The sequence below is a fragment of the Pristiophorus japonicus genome, chromosome 20 (genome assembly GCF_044704955.1).
Source record: "Pristiophorus japonicus isolate sPriJap1 chromosome 20, sPriJap1.hap1, whole genome shotgun sequence".
Lineage (NCBI taxonomy): Eukaryota > Metazoa > Chordata > Chondrichthyes > Pristiophoridae > Pristiophorus > Pristiophorus japonicus.
In genome coordinates this window covers 34,044,292-34,069,726 of record NC_091996.1, presented here as the reverse complement: position 1 = coordinate 34,069,726, position 25,435 = coordinate 34,044,292, and the positions used below count along the sequence as shown (strand labels likewise).

Here is a 25,435-nt window from a genome sequence, read left to right as displayed (position 1 = left end):
CCTCCTTAGCTCTCTAACTATTAAAATAAGCTGGAATTAAGCCCTGCTGGTCGGTGGCTGGTAACAGGGACACATCCCACTGATGTTGCTGCTTTCATTGGCAATTGTTAATATGTGTTTACATAGGGACAGGAGGAGGCCATTCGGCCCCTCCGCCATTCAATTCGATCATGGCTAACTCCATTTACCCACCTTTGCCCCATATCCCTGGATACCCTCACCTAACGAAACTCTGTCCTAACTCTATCGTTTTTCACATTACAACAGGAATTACACTTGAAGAGTATTTCAAAGCACATCAAAGATCTTATTAAATGGCGGAACAGGTTCGAAGGGCCAAATGGCCTACTCCTGCTCCTATTTCTTATGTTCATTGGCTGTAAAGCGCTTTGAGACGTCCGGTGGTCGTGAAAGGAGCTATATAAATGCAAGTCTTTCTTTATCCATCTCAGTTTTGAACATTTCAATTGACCCAGCCTTTTGGGAGAGAGCTTTCGATTTCCACTACCCTTTGTGTGTGAAAGGTTCTGCCTGATTTCACTCCTAAATGGCCTAGCTCTAGGTTTAAGATCATGCCCTTTTGTTCTTTATATTTTATATATACTTATAAAATGTGTGATGCCAATTCCACCAGGGAGCCAGAAATTCAAATTGGCCCTGTGACAAATTAATCAAATGCACTCTTTCAGAACTTTGACGGGGTTGGTGCTGGCAGCAGAGGAAAGTAGCGCCAGTCTATTATACATGCGAAAGAGCACTCAATATTAAAAGTAAAGGCAATGGCTTGTATTGCCTGACGAGTAATATATGAGCACATGCAAAATTTCACAGACGCAGTGCACAGTTAGATACACACACACACACACATATATATATACACACACACCTGCATACAGGTACAAAGCCTAGCTACCCACAGATACAAACACTTGCATACCTAGATGCAGCCGCACACAGAAATATACGCATCCACATATTTTGGTATACATTGTCATTTATAAAATAAGTGCCGAGGTGTAACTACATTTATAGTGCTCCATTGACGCATTTCCATTTTATCATAGTATCATAGCAAGATCGTGGACCCAAGGAAAAAAAGCACATCAAATCAAAATGATTACACTGAAGATCTGTCATATCGTATGGAGTCTGGGCTGAGCGAAAATAATGCGAGCAATTTGCGTTAAAAAAACATCGATTCAGATTGCGTTTTGGGGGTGGAGTGAAGAGCAACAGTTATATGTGCACGGATTACTGTACCAGTCCAGGCACGGGCTGATACCTTTCATCACGTACCGAACCACACACCTATACATTGTCAGTCAACCAGAGGGCCTGCCTTGCATTTATTTCGAGATATGTGCACACCTAGCAAGTGCAATAACTTACCAACTCCCCAAATTGCATTTTCCGCTCGGGGACACACTTAATGCGGCAGGGCTGTTAATCCCAAGTTCAGCTTATTTGATCTGATTTTAGGAGACGAGCCATTAATATATAGATTACCGCAATGAATTTCCATGATTAAAAATAAACTGTGGTAGGAACTTAACTGCACGATTATACATTTCAGCAAGGGCCCATGAAAATGTATTGGAAAACGGATACACCGATCTTGAAACGCCTGCTAACCCACTGATAACCCCGTGGGCGCTTCTGGCTGAAGTTGAACTCACTCCAGTTAAACTTCTCAGTCACCTCCGGTCAATCCTGATTACACAGTTAGATTAAACAGATCCCTAAACCCTTTCCTACTTCCACATGGACTTTCTCTAGAAGCTGACAGACCAGACGTGCTCTACATGATCGAATCACTTCACTTCCTGGCTTGCACCAACTTCATCTCCGAACGGAAAAGTGGAAGGAAGAATTTTTTTTCTCTCTTACAAAGTTCAGTAAACATTTAGCTCTTGAAAAAAAGCCCTCTGTCTACGATCAGTTCTCTGAAGTCGAGGATGTGAAACTCGGTGTGTGTGTGTGTGTGTGCGTTTCTCTCTCTCTCTCTCTCTCCACAGCTAAAAAAAAATCGCAAGCGCAGCGTTGATGTCCAGTCTCGAAACGTAATCACATTGAATGCCCTCTCATACCTCAGCGCAAACAGGATTTTCTGGTACGCCTCTGCTAAATGCTGATGCTGTCTAACCGTGCAGTGCTCCCGAAACACAGGAGCGGCTGCTGGAGCTGTCCACAAGTGGATTTTATTCTTTTATCTAGCAAGGGGGAAGAGGAGAGAGAGAAAAAAAAGAGGGAATCTTTTGATCGACACCGAAAGTTCTCGAGCTGTTTCCTGGGTGTTGCGGAACCAGTTGTGTTAAGACTCGACGTTCCCCATGTACTGGAAAAGTGAAACCGTGGCTCCCCTGCCAGAGGGCAACAAGGTTCTATCTGAAGGAATCCCAGCCGAAAAGGTAAAATACTTCGCTTTTGCAGAGAGGGAGGGAGAGCGAGAAATGTTACTTTGGACAATTGTGTGGTGCTATGTTAACTGGGAGTTTCAGTAACTTTCTAGACAGCCGGTGTATGTCTCCCTTATATTTTAAGTTGAGAAAAGCAGCCGGTTGCAAAAACTTGTTGGATACGAATGGCTTGCAAATCATTTAAATGGGGCTGAAGTGTGTCCCAAGTGTCTTCTGCGAGCTTATTGTGGGATTCGTTAGAGATTTCCAAATATAGCTAAAAAGGCGAACTTGGAGAGCGAACGGCTCAAACATAAAACTGAATTGAAAATAGATCGGCCCTTCAAAAATATATGTTAGGGGTGTAGAGGTGGTGGTGGGGGCGGGGGGGGGGGGGTGGGGTAATAACCATTGGGCCGAAGTAATATCAGTGAGATTGTTCAACTAGGAAGTTAGACACGGCGGAGTATTGCAGTGTAGTGTTAGGTCTGTATACATTTCAAAGTAACTGTTTAAATTGTCATAGCGCCCATAACCATTTAAGTTTAGCGAATATAATCAAACAAGTATTTATAAGGTCATTTGGAACAAAACGTATTGTAAAATGTATGATGCAATGTCAAGATACTGTGTGTGTGTGCCAAAACAAATCTCTTCGATATTACTGCACTGCCAGACTTCATGCAAGTCGTGCCGTCTCCTTAAATGCAACTAATAGTTTCCATTGAACTCAGCACTATAGATCCAAAAATTACTACCTTCCTTCCCAGTATTAGCTGGTTAAAAAGGAGCGTTTGCAATTGTAAATCTCCATCTGAAATTAAAAAGGTGGGGGTGGGGGGGGGGAGAGGTTTTCTAAATAGAAAGGAAAGCTTTCAAACTGTCCACTTCACACTCTCATCTCCCAGTCGTTCGTTCAAAAAAATATTAGATTTTTAATTACTGCCATTTAGGAAATCAAATTTCCAATTCTGTGGTGCCCGGATGCCTTATTGATTGACAGCTGTAATTGACACCCTGGCTGGCACTTATCTTCCGGATTTCATCCAGTTTCTAATTGCAGGTAGTTTATTCCTCTGCCTTGGATTGCACAGAAAGTGAGCGATTACTTCAAGAGCCCAGGGTTAAGTGGAGAAAAGATCGAATCAAAATTAAAATTGCTTCATTAAATGCCGTATTGTTGCACAGATTTAAATGCCCACTAGAAAAAATATTATTTATTATTTTAGGCGCATATATAAGCGTCCAGTTCTTCTTTAAAGACGTTTATAAGACTGCTGCAGCAAGCATTGCATTCATGTTTCTGGTTCAAAATCTCTCTTAAAGGTAATGTCACAGGACAGTCAGCATAAACAAGGCACATCGCGGTGTGTGGAAAGCAACATTTCTCAGATCATGGTGAGTAAGAGAACATTTAAGCTGAACATGATTAGTCAGAACGTGTTTCATTCACTCAAGGTTGACTATGTAGCTATAGATTTTTTTTCATGCAAATCCTGTGTTGGTTTGCAGTTTCAAGATCCCTCTTGTATTGTACGTGTCAATGTCAGAGATTAAACAATTGGTGCCTTTACAAGCGGGGCCGTCACAGTAACACAATCAAAGTTTGAACAGGACAAGTAATAGTGAATTACAGCCTATGTTAACGGCATCACTTTTTGTGTTCTCGTGTGTTCAGTACGGCTTTATGCCACTGCTAGGAAATAAATCATTTACTGTTAGGAATCTATTTGAACTTAATCACTATGATTTGGCTCTTAAAGCTGACCATTATTTTCCCGTATGAAATTGTCATTTTAATGATCAGATCAGCTGAAACGTGAAAATACCCCCCTCCAGCAACATTTTAAAAAACAAATTTGATTTTAGCCTTGCTGGTGTGTGCTAGATTTTATAGGATAAAGAGACACATGTGTGGATAGTAATTATTAACTGTTAGAACGCTTCAGCTGTTTCGGTGTATAAGACAGGAACCCGAATATACTTGTAATTTTAAATGACCAGGATCAAAGCATGATCTTCAGACACAAGTCAGCCCAGCTGTCACGATGAAGTGCATATTATTGGCTTACACTCATAATATTTAGATCCTTTGTAACAACCCGTGTCACAGAATGCGTTTCCCTTCGAACTCCCCAGTGCAAAACAAACTTGATCAGCCTGAGCTGCAGTGTTGCTGGTGATGCATAATCTAGTTCAAGATCGACCATAATAAACACGTACACCGATCGGCCTTTCGATAGATGTTTGCACGATGCTGAATGTAAAATGCGGACAACATTTGAAGCCATCAATGGCAAACACCATCGGAATAGCGAGTAAACCATGTTGGTTTATGAATGTGGAATCCGCTGGTTATAGACAGGTGAACGATTGGTCCTACAGTGCAGTGCCGCACACTGATCGAGTGCTTATTGGTAAAATGTATTAATTCTCCGGCCCTCTGTACTTAAAACAATAACAGACATTTTCAAATGATTTCTGAGGGTGAAAAAATCCAAAATCGATCAGCAATAATTTTTGATGGGCGCATTTTAAACGTTATAATCAATGCTATGGTGGAACTGGTCTATAAAAGTAGACATGTATACAAACAACTTCAATCCTTGTTTAGAGCTGGCTGAGTCTAAAATACGTGAATTGGATAATGATTTAGTTAACTGCAAACCAACATCTGTATTTATCTGGTATACTTCATTTCTCAACGTGAAAGTTATTTTCATTAATTAAACATTTGTAATCCAATCTTATATTCGGTCTGATTATAGAACTAGTACTGATAGCAAATAGTTACTGGCAAAAAACATAGTGTATAACATTTTAAAATGATATGTAATGGCTTCCCCTAAATCTAAACTAGGGACGGCAGTGTCTTTTGCAAGCTTGTGAAAGGACACTCGAACGGACAAAAGACCTTTAACAGATATGCAGTTGGATGAAATGTATTAATTGTTCATTTTGTTCTTTTCTACAGTCCCACGCTGATGGTGACACGTTGGGAACTAACGTGGAGAAAGACGAGATTCGATCTTCGCCCAGTCCTCCATCCACTCCCTCTATTTCATCTCCGCCTTCATCTTCGTACTCCATCGCCTCTGCCGACAAAAACATCTGTGCCAGTTGTGGCTTAGAAATCCTAGACAAATATCTGTTAAAGGTGAGTATTCTAATTAACGGTCACAAGGAGACCAACGCCAGAATAACACCTCCATAGAGAGTAATCGCTTACATGCAATTCAAATAAGGCGCGCTCATTTAATAAGCAAATAGTCTTAAATCTCAATTGAATTAGAAAAGTTAAGTAGATAGTAGGCACAAAGAGGAGAACGCGTGTCTTTAAGTGCTGATCTCTGATAAGTGTGGCTACTGAAAATAGGTCACGCTGGTTCAGATTAATCACTGCGTCAGTTCCAATTTTATATATTTACTTATTTTATTTTGTACTTTTGCAAGAAAAATAATGTGTATGTACTTTGAATCTACTGTTCAGCAATGTAGTAGATTTTCAAACTCTCCAAACTTGATCAATGTGAAACTGCGGTATCTAGATGCATTGGTTTATTTCACTGTACAAACACAGTGAGGGATGTTAGCATAATTTCCAGACTTTGAAATGCAGCATCTAAAGGATGCTTCGAAACACCGTGTTAAAATGTCAACATAATGCAGAAAAAGGCCGATTCATAAACGCACACTGAGCGCGCAATCAACATCCAAGTTAGAATTGTGTTGGGAAAGTCCCAATGGCCCTTATGTCGATATAGGAGGCGTTATGCATGCTGGATAAATAAGGATTATGGAAAATAAATCGGAGTTGGGTTAGAATAAATGGGAGTAAGGAAATAATACTCATTAAATTACAGAATTTACAATGCAGGCAGTGTGATTTGTTAGCTGTTTGTTGGCTGTTAACTCTTGCTAACTGCAAATACTAATCACTCTAGACAAAAATATTGACTGAATCGAATTTGTAAAATTAAATACTTTTTTTAAATTCATGAATTCTAACGAAAGAGAGAAGAGTTCCTTGAATCTACACATGTAGTTATATTCGCTGTTTCAGAGATGATTATAATGTTGCAGAACGTGGTTTCACCCGAACTGTTCGGGGAAAGGGACTCCCGTTTATTTAAAAGGGAAGTATTCGGATTTCTCAATCTTGACCCTGTGACTTTCTAGCTGGTTTTCTATAGATACGGAATTTTGATTAATTTTAGTGATGCAGTTACCATCAATACATACATCGTGTGTTGCTTGGAACAGTAATAACTGGAGTTCCTGTTAAACTTTAAAGTTCAACGAGTTCAAAATCATGTCGAATTGACTGTTTTAGACTATTTGACAAGGGGTGGGAGCGGGGGAAGAGAATGATGGATTAGTGTAAAACTATGACAAACTCTGCCGAACGCCTTTGAAAACAAATGGTGCAGAACGCATTATACATCTATTTTGCACGAAATTCTTGTAGATTTTAAAATATATATTAGGCAAAACCACATGAGTCTGCATTACCAGTGTGACTCCTCAAGCCTAAACCTCTTTTATCACCAATAAATAGTTGAGATTCCACTTGTAGCTTGCACACAGTGACAGGGTGGCTACACTGTCCACATTGGCTGATGGAATCATTGATCAGCAGAAAATGGCTGAATGCGCAACATTAAATGGTAACTTACTTAATTAAAACTTTCCCCCTTCCTTGGATATTTTGAACCTTATCAAATCCTTTTTTTAATCTGAGGTGGGGGAGATGGCGGCACCAAGTCCATCTCGTTATTTCCCATTATATGTTACAGTTAAATTAAAATAATTTTGCGTCATATTTAATAAATAAATGTAATGATAACCGCAAATTAAGCATAATTACTTTGGTTTGCGCTTTCAATGTACGCGATAAACCTATGATACGAAATAAGGAATTGTCAAATAAAATTATATGCATGATGTATCTAAAAATATTATCAGAAAGTAATGCTAATGTCCGCATTTAATATTTCGAAAAGTATGTTCAGTGAGTTTTGCACACTCATCTCTGTATGATGTTACAACCACATTGTAGTGTGTCGCTGGTTATAAAATAGATCAAAGATTCACAAGTACTACCTGAAATAAATCCTAAACAGGTTAATAGCGAATGTATGGACCTTTGGGCCTCAATTCGCAGTTTCTGCGCATTTGCTGTGTTCAGGTTAAGTGACTGAAGTGCTTAATCTGACTCGGTGACAGTTGATGGATTTTCTGCATTAAATTGCAGGTGAATAATCTGATCTGGCACGTTCGTTGCTTGGCGTGTTCAGTCTGCAGGACATCCCTTCGCAGACATACCAGCTGTTACATTAAAAACAAAGAAATCTTCTGCAAAGTGGATTATTTCAGGTGAGGACCTTCATCCCGTTGGGAATGTGCACCGTTGGTTTCATCCCCGTTTGGCAAAGACTCTTAAAGTGTGTCAGGATGTTTAACACGCAATGTAATGCGCGCTTCAGAGAGTGAAATATTTGGAGCCGGCCTCTTAATATTTCACAGCCAACCTTTTCAAGCTCTGTCAAGGGTAGCGTTTTATGAATTACTGGATCTTTATTAAACCGAAAGTTGTAAATTTCAAAAAAGAAATTGATGTTAGCACGTAATTAAACGTAATGTGTGTGTGTGTGTATGTGTGTGTATGGGGGTTTCTGTGTGAGTGTTTATGTGTGAGGGTGTGTGAGGGTGTCTGTCTGTATGGGGGGTTCTGTGTGTGCGTGTATGTGAGGGTGTCTGTCTGTCTGTCTGTATGGGGGGTTCTGTGTGTGAGGGTGAGTGAGGGTGTCTGTCTGTATGGGGGATTCTGTGTGTGTGTGAGGGTGTCTGTCTGTATGGGGGGTTCTGTGTGTGTGTGAGGGTGTGAGGGTGTGAGGGTGTCTGTCTGTATGGGGGGTTCTGTGTGTGTGTGAGGGTGTCTGTCTGTATGGGGGGTTCTGTGTGTGTGTGAGGGTGTGTGAGGGTGTCTGTCTGTATGGGGGGTTCTGTGTGTGTGTGAGGGTGAGTGAGGGTGTCTGTCTGTATGGGGGATTGTGTGTGTGTGTGAGGGTGTCTGTCTGTATGGGGGGTTCTGTGTGTGTGTGAGGGTGTGATGGTGTCTGTCTGTATGGGGGGTTCTGTGTGTGTGTGAGGGTGTCTGTCTGTATGGGGGGTTTGTATGTGTGTGTGTGTGTGTGTGTGTGTGTGTGAGGGTGTGTGTGGGTGCCTGTCTGTATGGGGGTTCTGTGTGTGCATGTGTGAGGGTGTCTGTTTGTATGGGGGTTTCTGTGTGTGTGCGTGAGGGTGTGTGAGGGTCTCTGTCTGGATGGGGTTTCTGTGTGTGTGCGCGTGTGTGTAAGGGTGTCTCTCTGTATGGGGGGTTCTGTGTGTGTGTGAGTGAGGGTGTGTGAGGGTGTCTGTCTGTTTGGGGGTTTCGGTGTGTGAGGGTGTGTGAGGGTGTCTGTCTGTATGGGGGGATTCTGTGTGTGTGTGAGGGTGTGTGAGGGTATGTGTCTGTATGGGGGGTTCTGTGTGTGTGTGTGTGTTAGTGAAGGTCTCTGTATGGGGGTTTCTGTGTGTGAGGGTCTGTGAGGGTGTCTGTCTGTATGGGGGGGGGTCTGTGTGTGTGTGTGTGTGTGTGCGAGGGTATGTGAGGGTGTCTGTCTGTAAGGGGGGTTCTGTGTGTGTGTGTGTGAGGGTGTGTGAGGGTGTCTGTCTGTATGGGGGTTTATGTGTGTGAGGTGTCTGTCTGTTTGGGAGTTTCTGTGTGTGTGTGTGAGGGCGTCTGTCTGTATGAGGGGGGTTCTGTGTGTGTGTGTGTGTGTGGGTGTCTGTCTGTATGGGGGTTTCTGTGTGTGAGGGTGTGTAAGGGTATCTGTCTGTGTGGGGTGTTCTGTGTATGTGTGTGTGTGTGTGTGAGGGTGTGTGAGGGTGTCTGTCTGTATGGGGGGTTCTGTGTGTGTGTGTGAGGGTGTGTGAGGATGTCTGTCTGTATGGGGGGGTTCTGTGTGTGTGTGAGGGTGAGTGAGGGTGTCTGTCTGTATGGGGGATTCTGTGTGTGTGTGAGGGCGTCTGTCTGTATGGGGGGTTCTGTGTGTGTGTGAGGGTGTCTGTCTGTATGGGGGGTTCTGTGTGTGTGTGAGGGTGTGTGAGGGTGTCTGTCTGTATGGGGGGTTTGTGTGTGTGTGTGTGTGTGTGTGTGAGGGTGTGTGTGGGTGCCTGTCTGTATGGGGGTTCTTTGTGTGCATGTGTGAGGGTGTCTGTTTGTATGGGGGTTTCTGTGTGTGTACGTGAGGGTTTGTGAGGGTCTCTGTCTGGATGGGGTTTCTGTGTGTGTGCGCGTGTGTGTAAGGGTGTCTCTCTGTATGGGGGGTTCTGTGTGTGTGTGAGTGAGGGTGTGTGAGGGTGTCTGTCTGTTTGGGGGTTTCTGTGTGTGAGGGTGTGTGAGGGTGTCTGTCTGTATGGGGGGATTCTGTGTGTGTGTGAGGGTGTGTGAGGGTATGTGTCTGTATGGGGGGTTCTGTGTGTGTGTTTGTGTGTGTTAGTGAAGGTGTCTGTATGGGGGTTTCTGTGTGTGAGGGTCTGTGAGGGTGTCTGTCTGTGTGGGGGGGATCTGTGTGTGTGTGTGTGAGGGTATGTGAGGGTGTCTGTCTGTAAGGGGGTTCTGTGTGTGTGTGTGTGAGGGTGTGTGAGGGTGTCTGTCTGTATGGGGGTTTATGTGTGTGAGGTGTCTGTCTGTTTGGGAGTTTCTGTGTGTGTGTGTGAGGGCGTCTGTCTGTATGAGGGGGGTTCTGTGTGTGTGTGGGTGTCTGTCTGTATGGGGGTTTCTGTGTCTGTGTGTGAGGGTGTGTGAGGGTGTCTGTCTGTATGGGGGGTTCTGTGTGTGTGTGTGAGGGTGTGTGAGGATGTCTGTCTGTATGGGGGGGTTCTGTGTGTGTGTGAGGGTGAGTGAGGGTGTCTGTCTGTATGGGGGATTCTGTGTGTGTGTGAGGGTGTCTGTCTGTATGGGGGGTTCTGTGTGTGTGTGAGGGTGTCTGTCTGTATGGGGTGTTCTGTGTATGTGTGTGTGTGTGTGTGAGATACTGTGTGAGGGTGTCTGTCTGTATGGGGGGTTCTGTGTGTGTGTGTGAGGGTGTCTGTCTGCATGGGGGGTTCTCTGTGTGTGTGTGAGGGTGTGTGAGGGTGTCTGTCTGTATGGGGGGTTCTGTGTGTGTGTGTGAGGGTGTGTGAGGATGTCTGTCTGTATGGGGGGTTCTGTGTGTGTGTGTGTGAGGGTGTGTGAGAGTGTATGTCTGTATGGGGGTTTCTGTGTGTGAGGGTGTGTGAGGGTGTCTGTCTGTATGGGGGGTTCTGTGTGTGTGTGTGTGTGTGTGGGTGGCTGTCCGTATGGAGGTTTCTGTGTGTGAGGGTGTGTAAGGGTATCTGTCTACATGGGGTGTTCTGTGTGTGTGTGTGTGTGTGTGAGGGTGTGAGCGCGTCTACCTGTATGGGGGGGGGGGTTCTGAGTGTGTGTGAGGGTGTGTGAGGGTGTCTGTATGGGTGGTTCTGTGTGTGTGAGACTGTGTGAGGGTGTCTGTCTGTATGGGGGGTTCTGTGTGTGTGTATGATGGTGTGTGAGGGTGTCTGTCTGTATGGGGGGTTCTGTGTGTGTGTGTGAGGGTGTGTGAGGATGTCTGTCTGTATGGGGGGTTCTGTGTGTGTGTGTGTGAGGGTGTGTGAGAGTGTAAATCACCAAAGCAGATGAGACGAAGCGCTGAGATGCGGTGAGGTATCCTAACAGGTGACCCACAATCCGTCCTTTAGATTCGTGTCGCTTCGAAAGTTGAGACAAAGTTTAAAAGCTCTATTCATCAGTTCCAAAGATTCTCTCAGCTCTCATCCATAACCAATGTTCACGTTAAAAAACCCGACGAATGGTCTAAAGTACCGAATAATTCACCCTTCCTGCTACCTACTGTATTTACCTTTGATTTTTCACTCGATCTGAACTATTTTAGTTTCTTGCCATTCGCCGAATGTTTTGCCCATTGCTGTGTTTTAAATGCCGTATTCATAACTGCGCGATTCATTTAGACAATTACATGAAAATAATCCCAACTCCCTCCGTGATGTGCAATGTACGTAATGTAATTATTAGACAGGAACAGACGGGCCTTTGTGTGGGCCAAGCGAGGCCTGTATTGGTATTGTGTGCCACATTGAAACATTTTAGAAGGTCAGGATTTTCCATTTTTTTTTCTCATCGGGGGAAATTACGCTGCCCCTTTTTATTAATCAACTTGTCAATTTAAATTCTCTGTTGTAATTTAAATTCCCAGCCAGTCACTGTGCTGTATGCGATATTTGCTCTGAATCCGGATTGCCATTGCTAGAGTGCACTGTTACCTTCACTTTTCAAAAACGTCTGTGGGACGTGTAGCACCCTTAAGCAGCGAGTGGAATATAAGTGTAAAATCATAAAATCTACCTCAGGCTGGACACGGATTTCATATTTTATGAATCATTTATTTTAAGTTGTGAATATTCTGGAGCTGGGTTGTGTGCACGATTTCCAGCACATCCCAGCGCATTTAGTAGCAGAGTGTTGCTGGTGTCTTTAGATCAAATCCTGTGTGATATTAGTCCTGTTATACAGTGCTGTGGGGATTTAGTCACTGGGATGACATTTATTGATACAAAAAAGTTAATGGCAATTTCAGGGGTGAAGACTATGATGAATTAATTTTCAGAAATTCTGATAGGGAGTATATGTCTTCTTATTTTGCTGTTAGTTGATGCATATATTCACAAAGTGAAAGATATCACTATATTTTCCCTTAAACTGTTAGAGTCCATATAGGAGGCATTTCTAAAGCTGCCACAATAAGTACCAGGGATAGTCTGTCTATATGAAAATATGAATATTTTATTTCGATCCGGAATTTCTTGAATGCAATCTCTGTTGTGTCGGTCCAGCAAGAAGTATTTACATTCCGCCAGCTAAATGACCTTTACATGCTGTAAATTATAACGGGTGTTTTGCACGTCTAAGTTGTCCCACTAAAATATATGGACAATTTGACCAAACCCATCAGTAAAAATCTCCTTTCATGTCTTCAGCCTTTTATCCTTTTCAAACTTGTTGCAAATATTTTATTCTGGCTTTGTGCGCCGTCAAATGAACAATGTTTTAGCTTTGAGCAAACATGTTTAACAAATATATCATGACACATGACACGTGTTGTGACAGCCCGTTAAATTAATTCCCGTCAAATTTCAAACATGGTTGGACTGTCAGAGCTCTCATTCAAACAATGCATTCAAGTGGTAAAATAGTTAACCCACCCAAAAGTATGGATCCGTCAGCGTGTGTGTGTGTCATCAAATTTACGTCACTTCATTTACTTCATGTAGTCTGTTCGACTGATGAGTTAAATCGGTTAAAGTTGAATTGCTCATATTCACAAAAGATTCAGTAACATTTAAGGTGCAGATTTAAGATTTCAGACCTTGGAACATTGGGTTTTGGTAGAATTTTAAAAAACACTGTTAGGTTTGGAAATCTCGTATACGTTTATTTCACTTTGTAATAACCTGCTGCCTAGTTAAGCAATTTCATATTGTATCTAACATTTGGCCAATAACCGATTCTTCTAATCAGTTATTCAGAAATTGGGCCAGCAGAATAAAGTAGCTAACTTTTAAGCAAGAATAATTGATCATATCAATAAATAAGTTAAAATAGGAATCGGTTTAAAAACAGCTTTTATACAATCTATATATATATTTAATAGACACAAATAAAACTATATATAGGAATAACTTTGTAATTTGGATTCTTATTGAACCAAATGAGATTTTTTCACAAACCAATTGTGTGTGTTTGGGGACAGTCGGAATAAACCCGCACCTTATGAACCAAGGTAAAAACAAACACCACCAAGATCGGTGTTGACATTTGACATGCTTGCCATCCAATCGGTGTTTGCAGGAGAATCTAAAGCTGGGAATAATTGAAAGCAATGTAATAAATGACCGAGGGTAGTGGTAATTATGCGTTTGAGCACCACATTTAGCGCCTGGGCGCGTAAATAACCACGTCTGAGTAACCTTTGTCCTGGAGAAATATGAATATTTTCCAGCGTAACATGAAGTTAATTGGGACTGTTTCCTTATTTTCCATCATACTGAGCGTGTTCGCTGTTGGTGTGTTCATTTCAAAAACATACCGGATTCAGTAAATCATACAAAATAGCGAGTTTAGGCGATTTATTAAAAGCGGTGATACACTATACCATGCTACCCCACGCCGCGTTATGCCATTGCACCGAGAGCTCTCATCACGCTACGATTTTAAACCCTGGTTTGTTCAAAATAATTGTATGGGATTGACCTTTCGCGGTTATATGAGCATTTGTGCAGGTTGTGAAATGGGATATATTAAAGATTACAGAGTCGGGAACCTGACGACCCCGAGGTGTGATTTCTATAGTGATTACCGTGCAGTTATATTTCGTGCGATTTGTGGATGGGATGTCTTTCCCACTGCGCCATCCTTTTACAAACCAATCACTTTCCCGTTTAAAGCATTGAAATTAAAATAACCAATACACTCGTTGGAAAACATGACCAGCAGCGAAAAGAATAACTGAATTAGGATTGAAATACTTGTTAGTCAAAGACAATGGGGACAACTGCATAATATATATCACGAAAAACACTTTGGGTGTTTATAGTTTAAATTACAAGAATGACTACACTTCTAAAAAAGTACTTAATTGGCGGTAAAGAATTTTGAGACGTCCGGTGGTCGTGAAAGGCGCTATATAAATACAAGTATTTTTTAATAGACGAGAGGGAAGTGTCCCAGTGCAGGCTTGTCACTATCTGCCCACATTTATGGGCGAAATGATGGTTGCTGTTGTGCGTGTGAATTTGCAGGCAGAATGGGAGTGCTTGTGTCCAGAGATTCTGTGCGTATGGACTTTCTGGTGGGACTGCGGAATATTGAGGATAGCAGACTTTTGTTAAAACATTAATCTGCGGCCTGAATCCAGGCCGCACTCGCATCGTGGCTAACAGAGGTCATCAGCATCGCGGTGTGATAGTGGGCATATATTTCACCCACGGTCACACTCGGTGTATTGGTGTTCAGGGGTTAAGTATCGAACAGATAGAAGGAGACAGAATCAAGTGCTTCATATAGTACAAGAGCAACAGTGACTATATCTGTCACCTGAACCCCAGGGATGTTAGTTTATATAAATACAAGCAAATTCCGCTTTTATTTAAAAAGACAAACGTGGCCTTGGAGCAATAGGTCAGCTGTATTAGTAAGTTAGCCATGCCATGACATAACCAAAATCACATTATCCTGCAAAGCACCGTGATGTTAGCAAATAATGCAATAAGTGCTAGGGCGTTAGTCAGTATTTCACTGTGTTGTGGTATAAATAGAATATTGAGTGTGATTGGCACATTCTTACCATTCTTATCTGAGTAATAAAACCCAGTCCTATTAATTAAAACATTGCTGATATCAGGAGCTGTATGACAGCTCATTATATTATGAACATTTTTAATGATACTATTTCCACTCCTTTTCTGGGCATCACGGAATGTGTTGTATGTTTAAACAAAAGCAGACCTTCACCCGCATGTTCCAGCACCTTCCCTTAGCAACCATGCTGCCACCAAAGAGCTAAAGTACCTAATAATATAAATACTGCAATTACACAATGAATGATTTCACGTGATATCATCACATTACTCGGTGCCACATAGTCTTAGTCCATACTAAATCTATCTTTCTGAAATATGTGAGTTTACTTGTATGTGTAAGTTCCGGCCTGTTCACAGATAAGCAGAAACTGTGTTGGGAACCTATTGAATGTCCTAGCGACAGAGGAGGTGAGGTGTCACCTTTATTTAGAATGGTGATATACCAGCGGGGATAGATTTTTGCTGGCGTGAACCTCATCCTGACAGAACAATATCACAAAACACCTTCAGCTATAAACAGAAACAGAACAAAACCCAGGAAATATAAATTTAAGTTGTTTTTGTCGTTGAAATATTCAGCAGAGCAGGCAGCCTCCTCGTGAGACTCTTCCTCGTGATCTTCAGCAAATTTCCTTGGGCTCAACTATCTAGGAAACTAGGACATTACAATTGAGCTCCTTGCTCCTGGTATAATGTAATAAACCAACTAAGTTTCCCCCCTCTCGATGGCTAACCAGTGACTAAGCTAGAAGGAATGCACGTTGTGATGCGTCATGTGGTAGAATATCTAACGTCCAGGCTTAAAACAAGTCTTGAATAGAAAGTCTAAAAGTCTTGAATAAAAATGTATTTTCAAGTGAGACCAACCATATAAATTACGAATGACATATTTAGAATGTAAATCATATCTCTGTAGGTATGATATTGGGATGGTAAAATGTCAACATTGAGCAGCTCCAAATTGTCATCTAGGGCTTCACAAACTTAGTAAAATTAAAATTGTTTTTTTTGTTGGTTGAAAAAAATGCTATAAAATCGTAAGCACGTGATGTTATGACGTTATCGTCTGTGAGCTGCTTAGGGAACCTTCTTTATACAATCACATCCTAACACACAGTCACCCACTATGATATTCTGTTAAATGGGGATAACCTGAATGTTTCCAAGTTTTCCCTGTGGCTTAGAGATAAATACATCATCGTTGAGCGGTACAGACCTGAAAAGTCCGAGGGGAGATCAGAAACGGGGTTGGCTGTGATGTCCTCGTCACACATAAGTAATGGCCACTTGGGCAAAGATCTGGACAAAGACCAGCATCCCTGAAACTGTACTTGGGCAAGCCAATCTTGAGAAAAGAAGAGGAGGAGAGTGGGAAAGACTGGTGAGATATATAACTTAATTAAATAAATAAAATAACATTGTCAGTTTAATAAGTATGTATCATTAGGTGACTGGTTTATTTTCAGTGTTGTGAACAATCTCTTTCAAGGACTATGACATTCACAGCTGAGCCTATAGAATAAAGAACAGTGCTAAAGTAACTGCTCACAGGGTATATATTTAGATCTATTTTTGTGGGCTTTTGTGCTCTTTAAGCGAATACTATCAGAACTGGTAACCCATATCTGCATTAGGCACTTCCCGGTAAGGTTTAGCATGTTTAGATGCAGAGAAAAGCTCCTGCCCCACTACATGAACCACCGTTTCAGAAGAGCTTCCCTTTCTCATCATCATGCTCTATCACCAGCCAACTTTGTGGCGTGAAACCGATTTACATAAGAATTAAGAACATACGAATTAGGAGCAGGAGTGGGCCATACGGTCCCTCGAGCCTGCTCTGCCATTCAATAAGATCACCTCATCTCCACTTTCCCGCCCGATCCCCATATCCCTTGATTCCTCTGGAGTTAGATATCTATCTATCTATCTCAGCCTTGAATATACTCAATGTCTGACCATCCACAGCACTTTGGGGCAGAGAATTTCAAAGATTTCCAATTCTCTAATTGAAGAAATTCCTCCTCATCTCAGTCTTAAAAGGCCGGCCCTTTATCCTGTGACTGTGCCCCCTGGTTCTAGACTCTCCAGTCCGGGGGAAACAACCACTCAGCATCTACCCTGTCAATACCCCTCAGAATCCTATATGTTTCAATGAGATCACCTCTCATTTTTCTAAACTCCAGAGAGTAAAGGCCCAATTTACTCAACCTCTCCTCATTGGACAACCCTCTTATCCCAGGAATCAAGCTAGTATTTTTGATTTGAGATAAGCAATTTGAGATAACCTCAAACTAATTTCATGTAGGACCCTTAAAACCAACAGACAGGTGACATCATATTCACCCAGTCTGCCTGGGTTGCATTTGAACACAGCTCCCAGAGCTGAGAGGCCAAGGTCTACCTGACAGGTTTTTTTTTGATGAGACTCATTCAAACTGTAGCCTTATCGTGGAGATTGTCCCATCAGGAACATCTCTGTTGTTTCATCATTTGATCTAGTCTTAGAATCCAACCCTAGCACATCTCACTCCTTATTGCAATCAGTGTTCTTCTTCTTTCAGTGCTTGAGTGTATATGCTATACCGCAATTCAAAGTGAGATGAATCTTCACTCAACAATTTCTCTGATCTTTGTTCATTTATACTTAAGTAAAGCACTATTGAGCCCCATATCAATGGTGCACTGGAAAGAAGAAACTTCTTCACTCAGAGAATTGTGAACCTGTGGAATTCTCTACCACAGAAAGTTGTTGAGGTCAGTTTGTTAGATATATTCACGAGGGAGTTAGATGTGGCCCTTATGGTTAAAGGGATCAAGGGGTATGGAGAAAAAGCAGGAATGGGGTACTGAAGTTGCATGATCAGCCTTGATCATATTGAATGGTGGTGCAGGCTCGAAGGGCCGAATGGCCTACTCCACCTATTTTCTATGTTTCTATGTTTCTATGTCTGAATAGTAACAATTGTGAAATTTCAGATGCTTTAAAATGAGCTTAGTTTTGCAGTATTTTAGTTTAAAGTTGGGCATTGTAGAGGAACTACTTTGCTCCATAGATTTTCTATTCCTTATTTGCAATACTTATTTTGAGTTTGAAAGAAATTGTTTTTTGTTTACAATGTGGTATATTAGAATACATGGTACATTGTGGAAGTGAGTGAGCTTTGGGTTGTGGATGACTCTGGAAATTGATTGCAGGAAGTGGTGTTGGTGTTAGTTTGCACTGCTGTGCTTGTCTGCTGTGTCAGTACCCCATGGGTATGGGTTGTGTCACTAGAACTTTGGAAGTTAACCTATTCACGTGGTTGGATTGTGCTGCAGATGTTTGGTATATGAGCTATATGCAGTGTTGCGTGGGCAGTGTCGTTGATCTACACAAGCTTACGAATGCAGAGAATACAAAATAGTTTAAAATGACAGTGTCCTCAATATGCTTTTAATGTAGGTTAAATCAGGTACTACAACAAACTTTTCTTTTGATTCCTTTAGCCTATTTATAGTTAGCCTTGTTTATAAATGTGAAAAATAATATTACTGTCAATCTTATTTCTCCTCCTAATTAAACTGGGCTTTCACAGAAGAATCAACAGCTGTGTTTCCCAAAGCTAGCTCACCACTCTCACAGCAACTTCTACAAAAAACTTACACACGGTTAGCTAAATTTCACAGCCTAATTTCAATTCTTTTCTTGCAGTATTAATTCATACACATACAAGAATATATTTTATTGCAGTATTGCAGCCTTAATTTAAGGCAAAATTAAAACCAATTTTAAGGAAATAAAAACAATAGTGCAGTTAGTTAGTCGTGTGAGTTTTCATTTTTTTTCCTTAAAATTCCAAATTGCAAATGTTACTTTAAATACTGTGATCATGTAGTTTATTAACAGGTTTAGATGTTTGGCCTTTATTATTGTTTAGAGGGTTCATACTTTTTGTCAGGTGCAGTGATATAGGAATCACATCACTGCTCCTATGATGTGAGGCTTTCTAGTCTTATGTCCAATGAGTCATTCTCAGAGTTTATGTAAAAAAAAACACACGCTTAAATTACTGAAGAAATGAGCAGTATAACTTTTATAAGATGTTTCTGAAGCACTAGTTAAAAGTTACACACCCACAGGCCATGGCAAAATTGCCTTGACACTTAACAATGCACTGCCTCAAATATATACATCACCCCACAGCCAGCCAAAAACATCAATTTATTCTCCATAAGCACTTTGCAATCTAATTTTATGAGGACATCAAAACATATGTGGATGAATGTAATTATGTAATACTGAAATAAAAGTAAGAGTGGAAAAAGGGACACGCTTTTTCATTGCATGACAAAAATAATAATGCACAATAAAAGGAATGATCCATGGCATTCTGTCCCAATAAAACTTTATAATACTCAGTGCTCTTGGTCCCATTGACAAAGTATCTCCACGTTACAGTTAATGTTCACACTTACACTGAAGTTCCAGCTGACAAACCATGTTCACCATGGTGGGGTGACCATGAACACTCAAATTCCTATAGTATAGATGCAAGAACTTCACATCATAAGGGAAATATTGCTGGTAATTGTTTCTGTGAAGTCAACTAATTGTTTTGGCTGTTTCATTTTAAAAATTCAACTATTTCAAAAATATTATTGCATCCTATAATGTTTGGATGCCATACATTGATCACAGAAGGACTGAATGCTCGTAACTGGTTCTCCTATTCCCTTGCTGCTAAAACATCTGTGAGGAATTCCATCACTACACATGACATAGAATGTGTTGCCCTTCTCTATACTAATATGTTTCTAAATTATGTATTGAAGTAATTCTGTCAGTCTGTTGCTATTATGCTATTCAAAATACGGTTAGAACAAGCAAATATATTCTTCAACATGGCACCATTACCCCAGGTGACATATCTGCATAGTCTAACTCATTATTTTCAGCATCTCTCGCTTGTTGAAGTACTTACCTTCCCCAGTCTTTCCTAACACTCATGATCTTCAGACCTTTACAACCTACATTTGGGCTTCCATATACACTACTTCCTGATTGACATCACCTTCTGTTCTATTCTTTTCAATTTGGGTTGTTTCCCGAACTATATGGACCTTGGGCCTTCACCTGGATTTCCCAGTTAACAGAAAATGTAAAATCTAGTGTATAAATCATACATTTTATGTCTTATACACTAAGGGGAACAACAGCAATTTTTAAAAACACAGGTCTGAATAGTTAGCTGGATGTAAACCGAGTCATCAATCAAAGTCTTTGGTCCTATGGAAGCAGTGAAAGGGCAGGTCACACACAGGAAAATAAACGGAAGCCAAGCAGTTGGCTCTAAAGATGCCATATAGTTGGTGTTGCAGCCAAAGTTGGTAACTGCTTGGCTTCAGGCATGGTTCTCTTTGCCAACCAAGTTTAAGTTTCACAAGTGACTGGTGAATGTATTGTACTGGCTGCAGCCAAATGCCCACAAGAGAATATCTTACCAATTATAGTCTGAAAATGGCAGCCAAGATTTTTTTTTAACATTCATGTAATACCAAAAATTATAGAAATAAATATTATATTTCCTTAATACTGATGTCATGACAGAACAGTGACAACCCATATCAATTTTCTTAGTTTAAAAAGTCAATAAGAATCATTTTTCAAACTTAAAAATGAAACAACATACATCTGCTCAAACACAGCACGTGATCTATCGCCCCGTGACTGGCAGAAAATAATGGGACACATAGGTTCTTCAAAATATTAAACTACTCTGTAGCCTAAGTTCTGGTATAGTTTGAACTGCAATGTAAATATTTTTAAATACAAATAACATTACACTCTTGCATGAATTTTACTTTGTGTATTTGGACAGAATAGTTTAAAGGAATTATTTATTGCAGTAACCATTTGGGACACAACAGCATTCATTTGCAGTTTGGGTTGGCAAGATTCTACAATGATAATATAATAACCCAACAGGAGATCACAACATATTGAGATAATATGATCAAAATACAAGCCACTCCGGAAAGCTAGCTTTTATTAAAACAACACATAGTTTGGGTAACAGAATGCTTCATGTGTAAGAAATTCATTGAAATAGATATATTAAACAAAGCTTGAAAATATACAAGTTATCAAAACTAGACTGAAAGAGAAACGTGATAGGGATCCACAAATCAGTAATAATCAAATGCTTTATACAATGATGCAGTGTCATTCAGTAAAGATACTCAATCAGTCTAATTATATTTAGGTATTGATAACTCTAAACTACATTTCATAATTTGACTTGAGTCAATTTGGCAATATTCTATTTAATTATTTTTGTGCATTAGTACAGGCTGTCCTTGCTGCTGTGTTGTGCTGGTCCACAGTAACTCCCAACAGCTATCAATGAGACTGGCTGTAATCTCAAGATTTAACTGTAAAGAACAAAATTAAAATGCATGTGACTGAAGGTTCAGAAACTAAAGACATTTTAACTATGAATCTCAAAGCCTTAGGATATTCCTATTGGATTGAAATTTGAGTCTTGGAATTTAAATATCTTTTATTCTCTTTATTTGTAATTTTTTTCCAATTGCACTGACTGATGCTCATCTGAGCAAAAAAATATAAACTTATTCAAACTGTTAAAATTCCGTCACAATTAAATTTCGATTTTCACAATTAAATTTAGATTTTCACAATTAAACTTCTTAAAAGGAAAGTGTGTTCAGTGGAATTGTCAGATAATAAATATTCTAAAGGAATGCATTTAAATAGTTATCATTGACTCTCAGATAACCTTTGTGGAGGTATTTGCTGGTTTATAACTTCGTGCTTAAGGTAGTGTGGTGTAGATATTTTGGGTAGCATTGACTCTGACTGACATCTGCCCCATCAGCGAAGTTCACTTCATGACAAAGGGAGTGAGAATGAGCACCTACTGCTCATGATTTCACTGGGGCGAATCTTTGTGAGTGGGCTGTTATTAATTCAGATTTGAAAACACTGAATTTATGGAAAATAATTTCAATAGACACAAACAGGGAGGAGCTTGTCAAGAGATATATCCACAACAACAAAGCTTTTCCATACCTTTGTACTACACTTCTTGGCAATGTCTTTTGTGCCAGGGTTCCTGCATCGCAGCTGCACATCTCGGTGCAGTTGCTGCGGGTTCCAGCTTTGAGCTGGAAGGTTTACCTGCAACATCTGTCCCATCAGCAAAATGCATTCAAATGCAAGTGGTGCCAATGTGAATTATTAGGAAGTTCCAAGATAATGTTGGCAGCTACAGTTAAAGCACAATCTCAGAATGCATGACTGCCACAGGAATTAGCATCTGCTGGGCAATCATTCATCTTCTACATTATATTGATCAGTTAATATAAAATCATTTTAAGTGTTTATGTAATGTCATCAGAAACAGATTAAAGCTATTCTGCAACGGCTATTATCAATGCAATCTGAGTCAATCTGATATTATGTATACTGAATATGAATTAAGCAGGTAAATGAAAGAAAGAGTTGCATTTATATAATGTATTTCATGACATCATGACGTCCCAAAACGCTTTACAGCCAATTAAGTTCCTTTGAAGCGTGGTCAGTATTGTAAGGTAGGAAACATAGCAGTCAATTTGCACAAAGCAAATTCCCACAAACAGCAATGTGATGTTGACCAGATAATTTGTTTTTTAGTGATGTTGGTTGAGGGATAAATATTGACCAAGACACTGGGGATAGCTCCCCTAGTCTTCTTTGAAATAGTGCCAGAGAATTTTTGCATTTGAGATGGGCCTCGGTTTAACATCTCATTTGATGGCCAGCACCTCTGGCAGTGCAGCTCTCCCTCAGTACTGCATTGAAGTGTTAGACTTGTGTTCAAGTCTCTGGAGTGGAATTTGATGCCACAAACCTCTGACTCAGAGGCGAGAGTGCTACCCACTGAGCCACCCTCAATTCCCGTTATGTAAGTGAGGACTTCATAGAATATATTTGATAATGATAAACTGATTTGAGAATACAGTGGAAAAATGTAATTAAACTTTTTTGCAGAATGTGTGCTTAATAGAGAGTATATTCATCTTCTGGGATTTACTGCTTTAATACAGTTCTTGCAGATGTACTTTGGCAGTGTAAGAGGAAGCCTGGTTTATCACTTTTCTGACAATAAATCTGCAGCATTGGCAGTTAAATAAATGTGTCCTTACCTTAAAAGAAATAAACTCTAGTCTGTAAGCTAAGGATATGCTCACTATAAGCATTTTAGCAAATTTCTAAAAATACCCTTCATTGTTACAAATGTTGATTTTTGAAAATAACTTGAATTCCTATTTGTTTTGATTGATAGGAAAAATTGCAACAATAACAAGTTCTGGCTTCTATTACCCTTTAAAGACTGATTTCCTTTTTTTAGTTTGTGAGAAACTGTTATGTTTCCCATCACATATTGCTTCCTGCAATAATATTCCACATGAACGTAAGGCTGAATGAAACTGAACCAACCAAGAACAAAGCACATAGCAAACATATGTCGCCTTTATGGGGCAGTCGCCTTTGAACATTATAGCTTTAGAATACTCGATGGTTTATAAACTTGCCAGTCCACTAAAATTCTTTCCCCCCAAAAAAGGGAGTCAAGTGCTGATATATTTCCACTGGTAGAACAATGAAAGCAGTGCTCCCTGAATGAATGCACAAGCTGCACTTCAGCACTTCAGTTACATAATAATAACGACCGCTCTTTAATGCATTCACTGTCCATATAGCATTTTGGGACATCTCTGAGAAACATTTAAGTTGCTATATAAATGTGGATTTGTTCTTTCTATCTGATGTAGCATTTCACCATTTAGATCAGAAAGAGCCCAAATTTGTTTCTTAGGCGGTGCTGACTTAGGTGACGTCTGGAGCAGCAGGGGTGCTATAAAATAAATTCAAATATGTTTCTGTTTACTATCCAGTGACCTATACTGTGAAGTGTGTGTGAGGGTGTGAGTGAAAATTCAATTCAGAGCAGGATTGGCCCCAACTCTGATGCCCATTGCAGTCAAATAACCTGTTGACACTGGATGAGGCACTGGAGGACTGCATGCACTTGGTGGGGTGGGGTGGAAGGAGGGTTTGTAAATTGGGGGGAGGGAGGGAAAGAGAAGAACTGAATCTAATAGGTAAAATTGTAATGTTTCTATTCACTTGACTATAGCTCTACGTACACTCATTTTGGAAGGTGCTACGCCAGTATCTGGGTCAAGGAGAAGAGATGTTATTGTAGGATGCTAATTATGTTTCTGTTTAATGTATTTCTTCTTTTTTTGGACAGTTTGGCAGAGAAACTACATTTAAGTCTCTGCCTTTGGCCAAAACAAAGCTGGAGTACATATTTCTAAGATGGTACATAAATGCTGGCAATTTGTTAAAGTACACAATGAATAAAGACCTGCTCAAGTGTAAGGAGTGTGTTGTCTTGGTCCCCGGCAGGCATGTGCTGAGAGCACCTAAACTGAAAAAGCCCTGCTTCCAATGAAAACAAATCTCACAAAATCAAAGCAATTACCAATGGTTTAAAGGACAATTGCACCCAAATTACAGGCGTGGAGAGGCTGAAGGGTCACTGTCCAATTGGATTTTGTTTGTCCAATTGAATGCAGCTACTGGTAGCTGGGCCTGGATATTTGCCTTGTTGGATTCTGAGACATCATAACATTTTTCTCTTCTACACCCGTCAGATCATTCTCTGTTTAGTAAGCCAAGATGCTTATATTTGTTTAAACCTTTAAAGTTTGTTACCTTTACATAATCATGTAAGAGTCCACAAATTGGTTTTATATATTATTCCAATTCAATTAGAAGAAATTGAAATTGCAACAGGACGTTCTGCTCTTCACAGTCAGTGCTGTGTTGGCACTTTCTGTAAAAGGGGCGTTCGAGAAGTAAAGCCTAAAGGCATTACTTCAATCTTAAAGTCTCCAAGCTTAATGCATCATCAACTTTATTTAGACACAGAAGTAAAAGTGACTGATAGGGAATGATTTTTCGGTCTAACCGCAGATATAAGAACGTTGTTTTTTTAATTAAAAACATGTATAGAAAACAAAGAAGAACTGAAAATGAAACAAATGAAGACAGAACTTATTTAATAGCAATTAAATGCTGCGTCCCTACCTGGATTCATTATGTAATCATCGCTGAATATTAATTACTTAAATTGTTAATAGATAAGCACAAAATACAAACTCTCTTGAAAATTTCAAACTGCGGTCAAAATATTACTGTTTTGCATGGTAAGATTTGTATTTTGTATTTTTTTCAAATATGCGTAAAGATTGTCTTTAAGTTTACTGTGGAAAGATCATAAATTTGTGGGCATGTGGGCCACCAAATTAAATATTGGCAGTGGTATATTAGCTTTTAGAAATTAAGTGGTAAAAGTGGTCAACGAAAACTCACCTTGGCAGCTCGCGGCTGGTCCATTTTTGCTTTTCTTGGCCCACGTCTCCTATCCCGTGAGTCCTGACCTCATTTAACCACGGCCCTCATCCTTGACTTCACAACCCCCTGCTCCCTCTGCCAGTCTTCTGAA

At 40.2% G+C, this 25,435-nt stretch overlaps 1 protein-coding gene across 1 annotated transcript in view; it reads left to right on the top strand.

Moving 5' to 3' along the window:
• Positions 1-2,330: 2,330 nt before the first annotated feature.
• Positions 2,331-25,435, top strand: part of lhx6a (LIM homeobox 6a) — a 64,209-nt gene continuing 41,104 nt past the window's right edge. Inside the window, exons 1-4 of the mRNA XM_070863402.1 lie at positions 2,331-2,408; positions 3,723-3,794; positions 5,371-5,553; positions 7,651-7,772. Coding sequence (XP_070719503.1) covers positions 2,331-2,408; positions 3,723-3,794; positions 5,371-5,553; positions 7,651-7,772 — 455 coding nt within the window. The remainder of the gene's footprint in view (positions 2,409-3,722; positions 3,795-5,370; positions 5,554-7,650; positions 7,773-25,435) is intronic.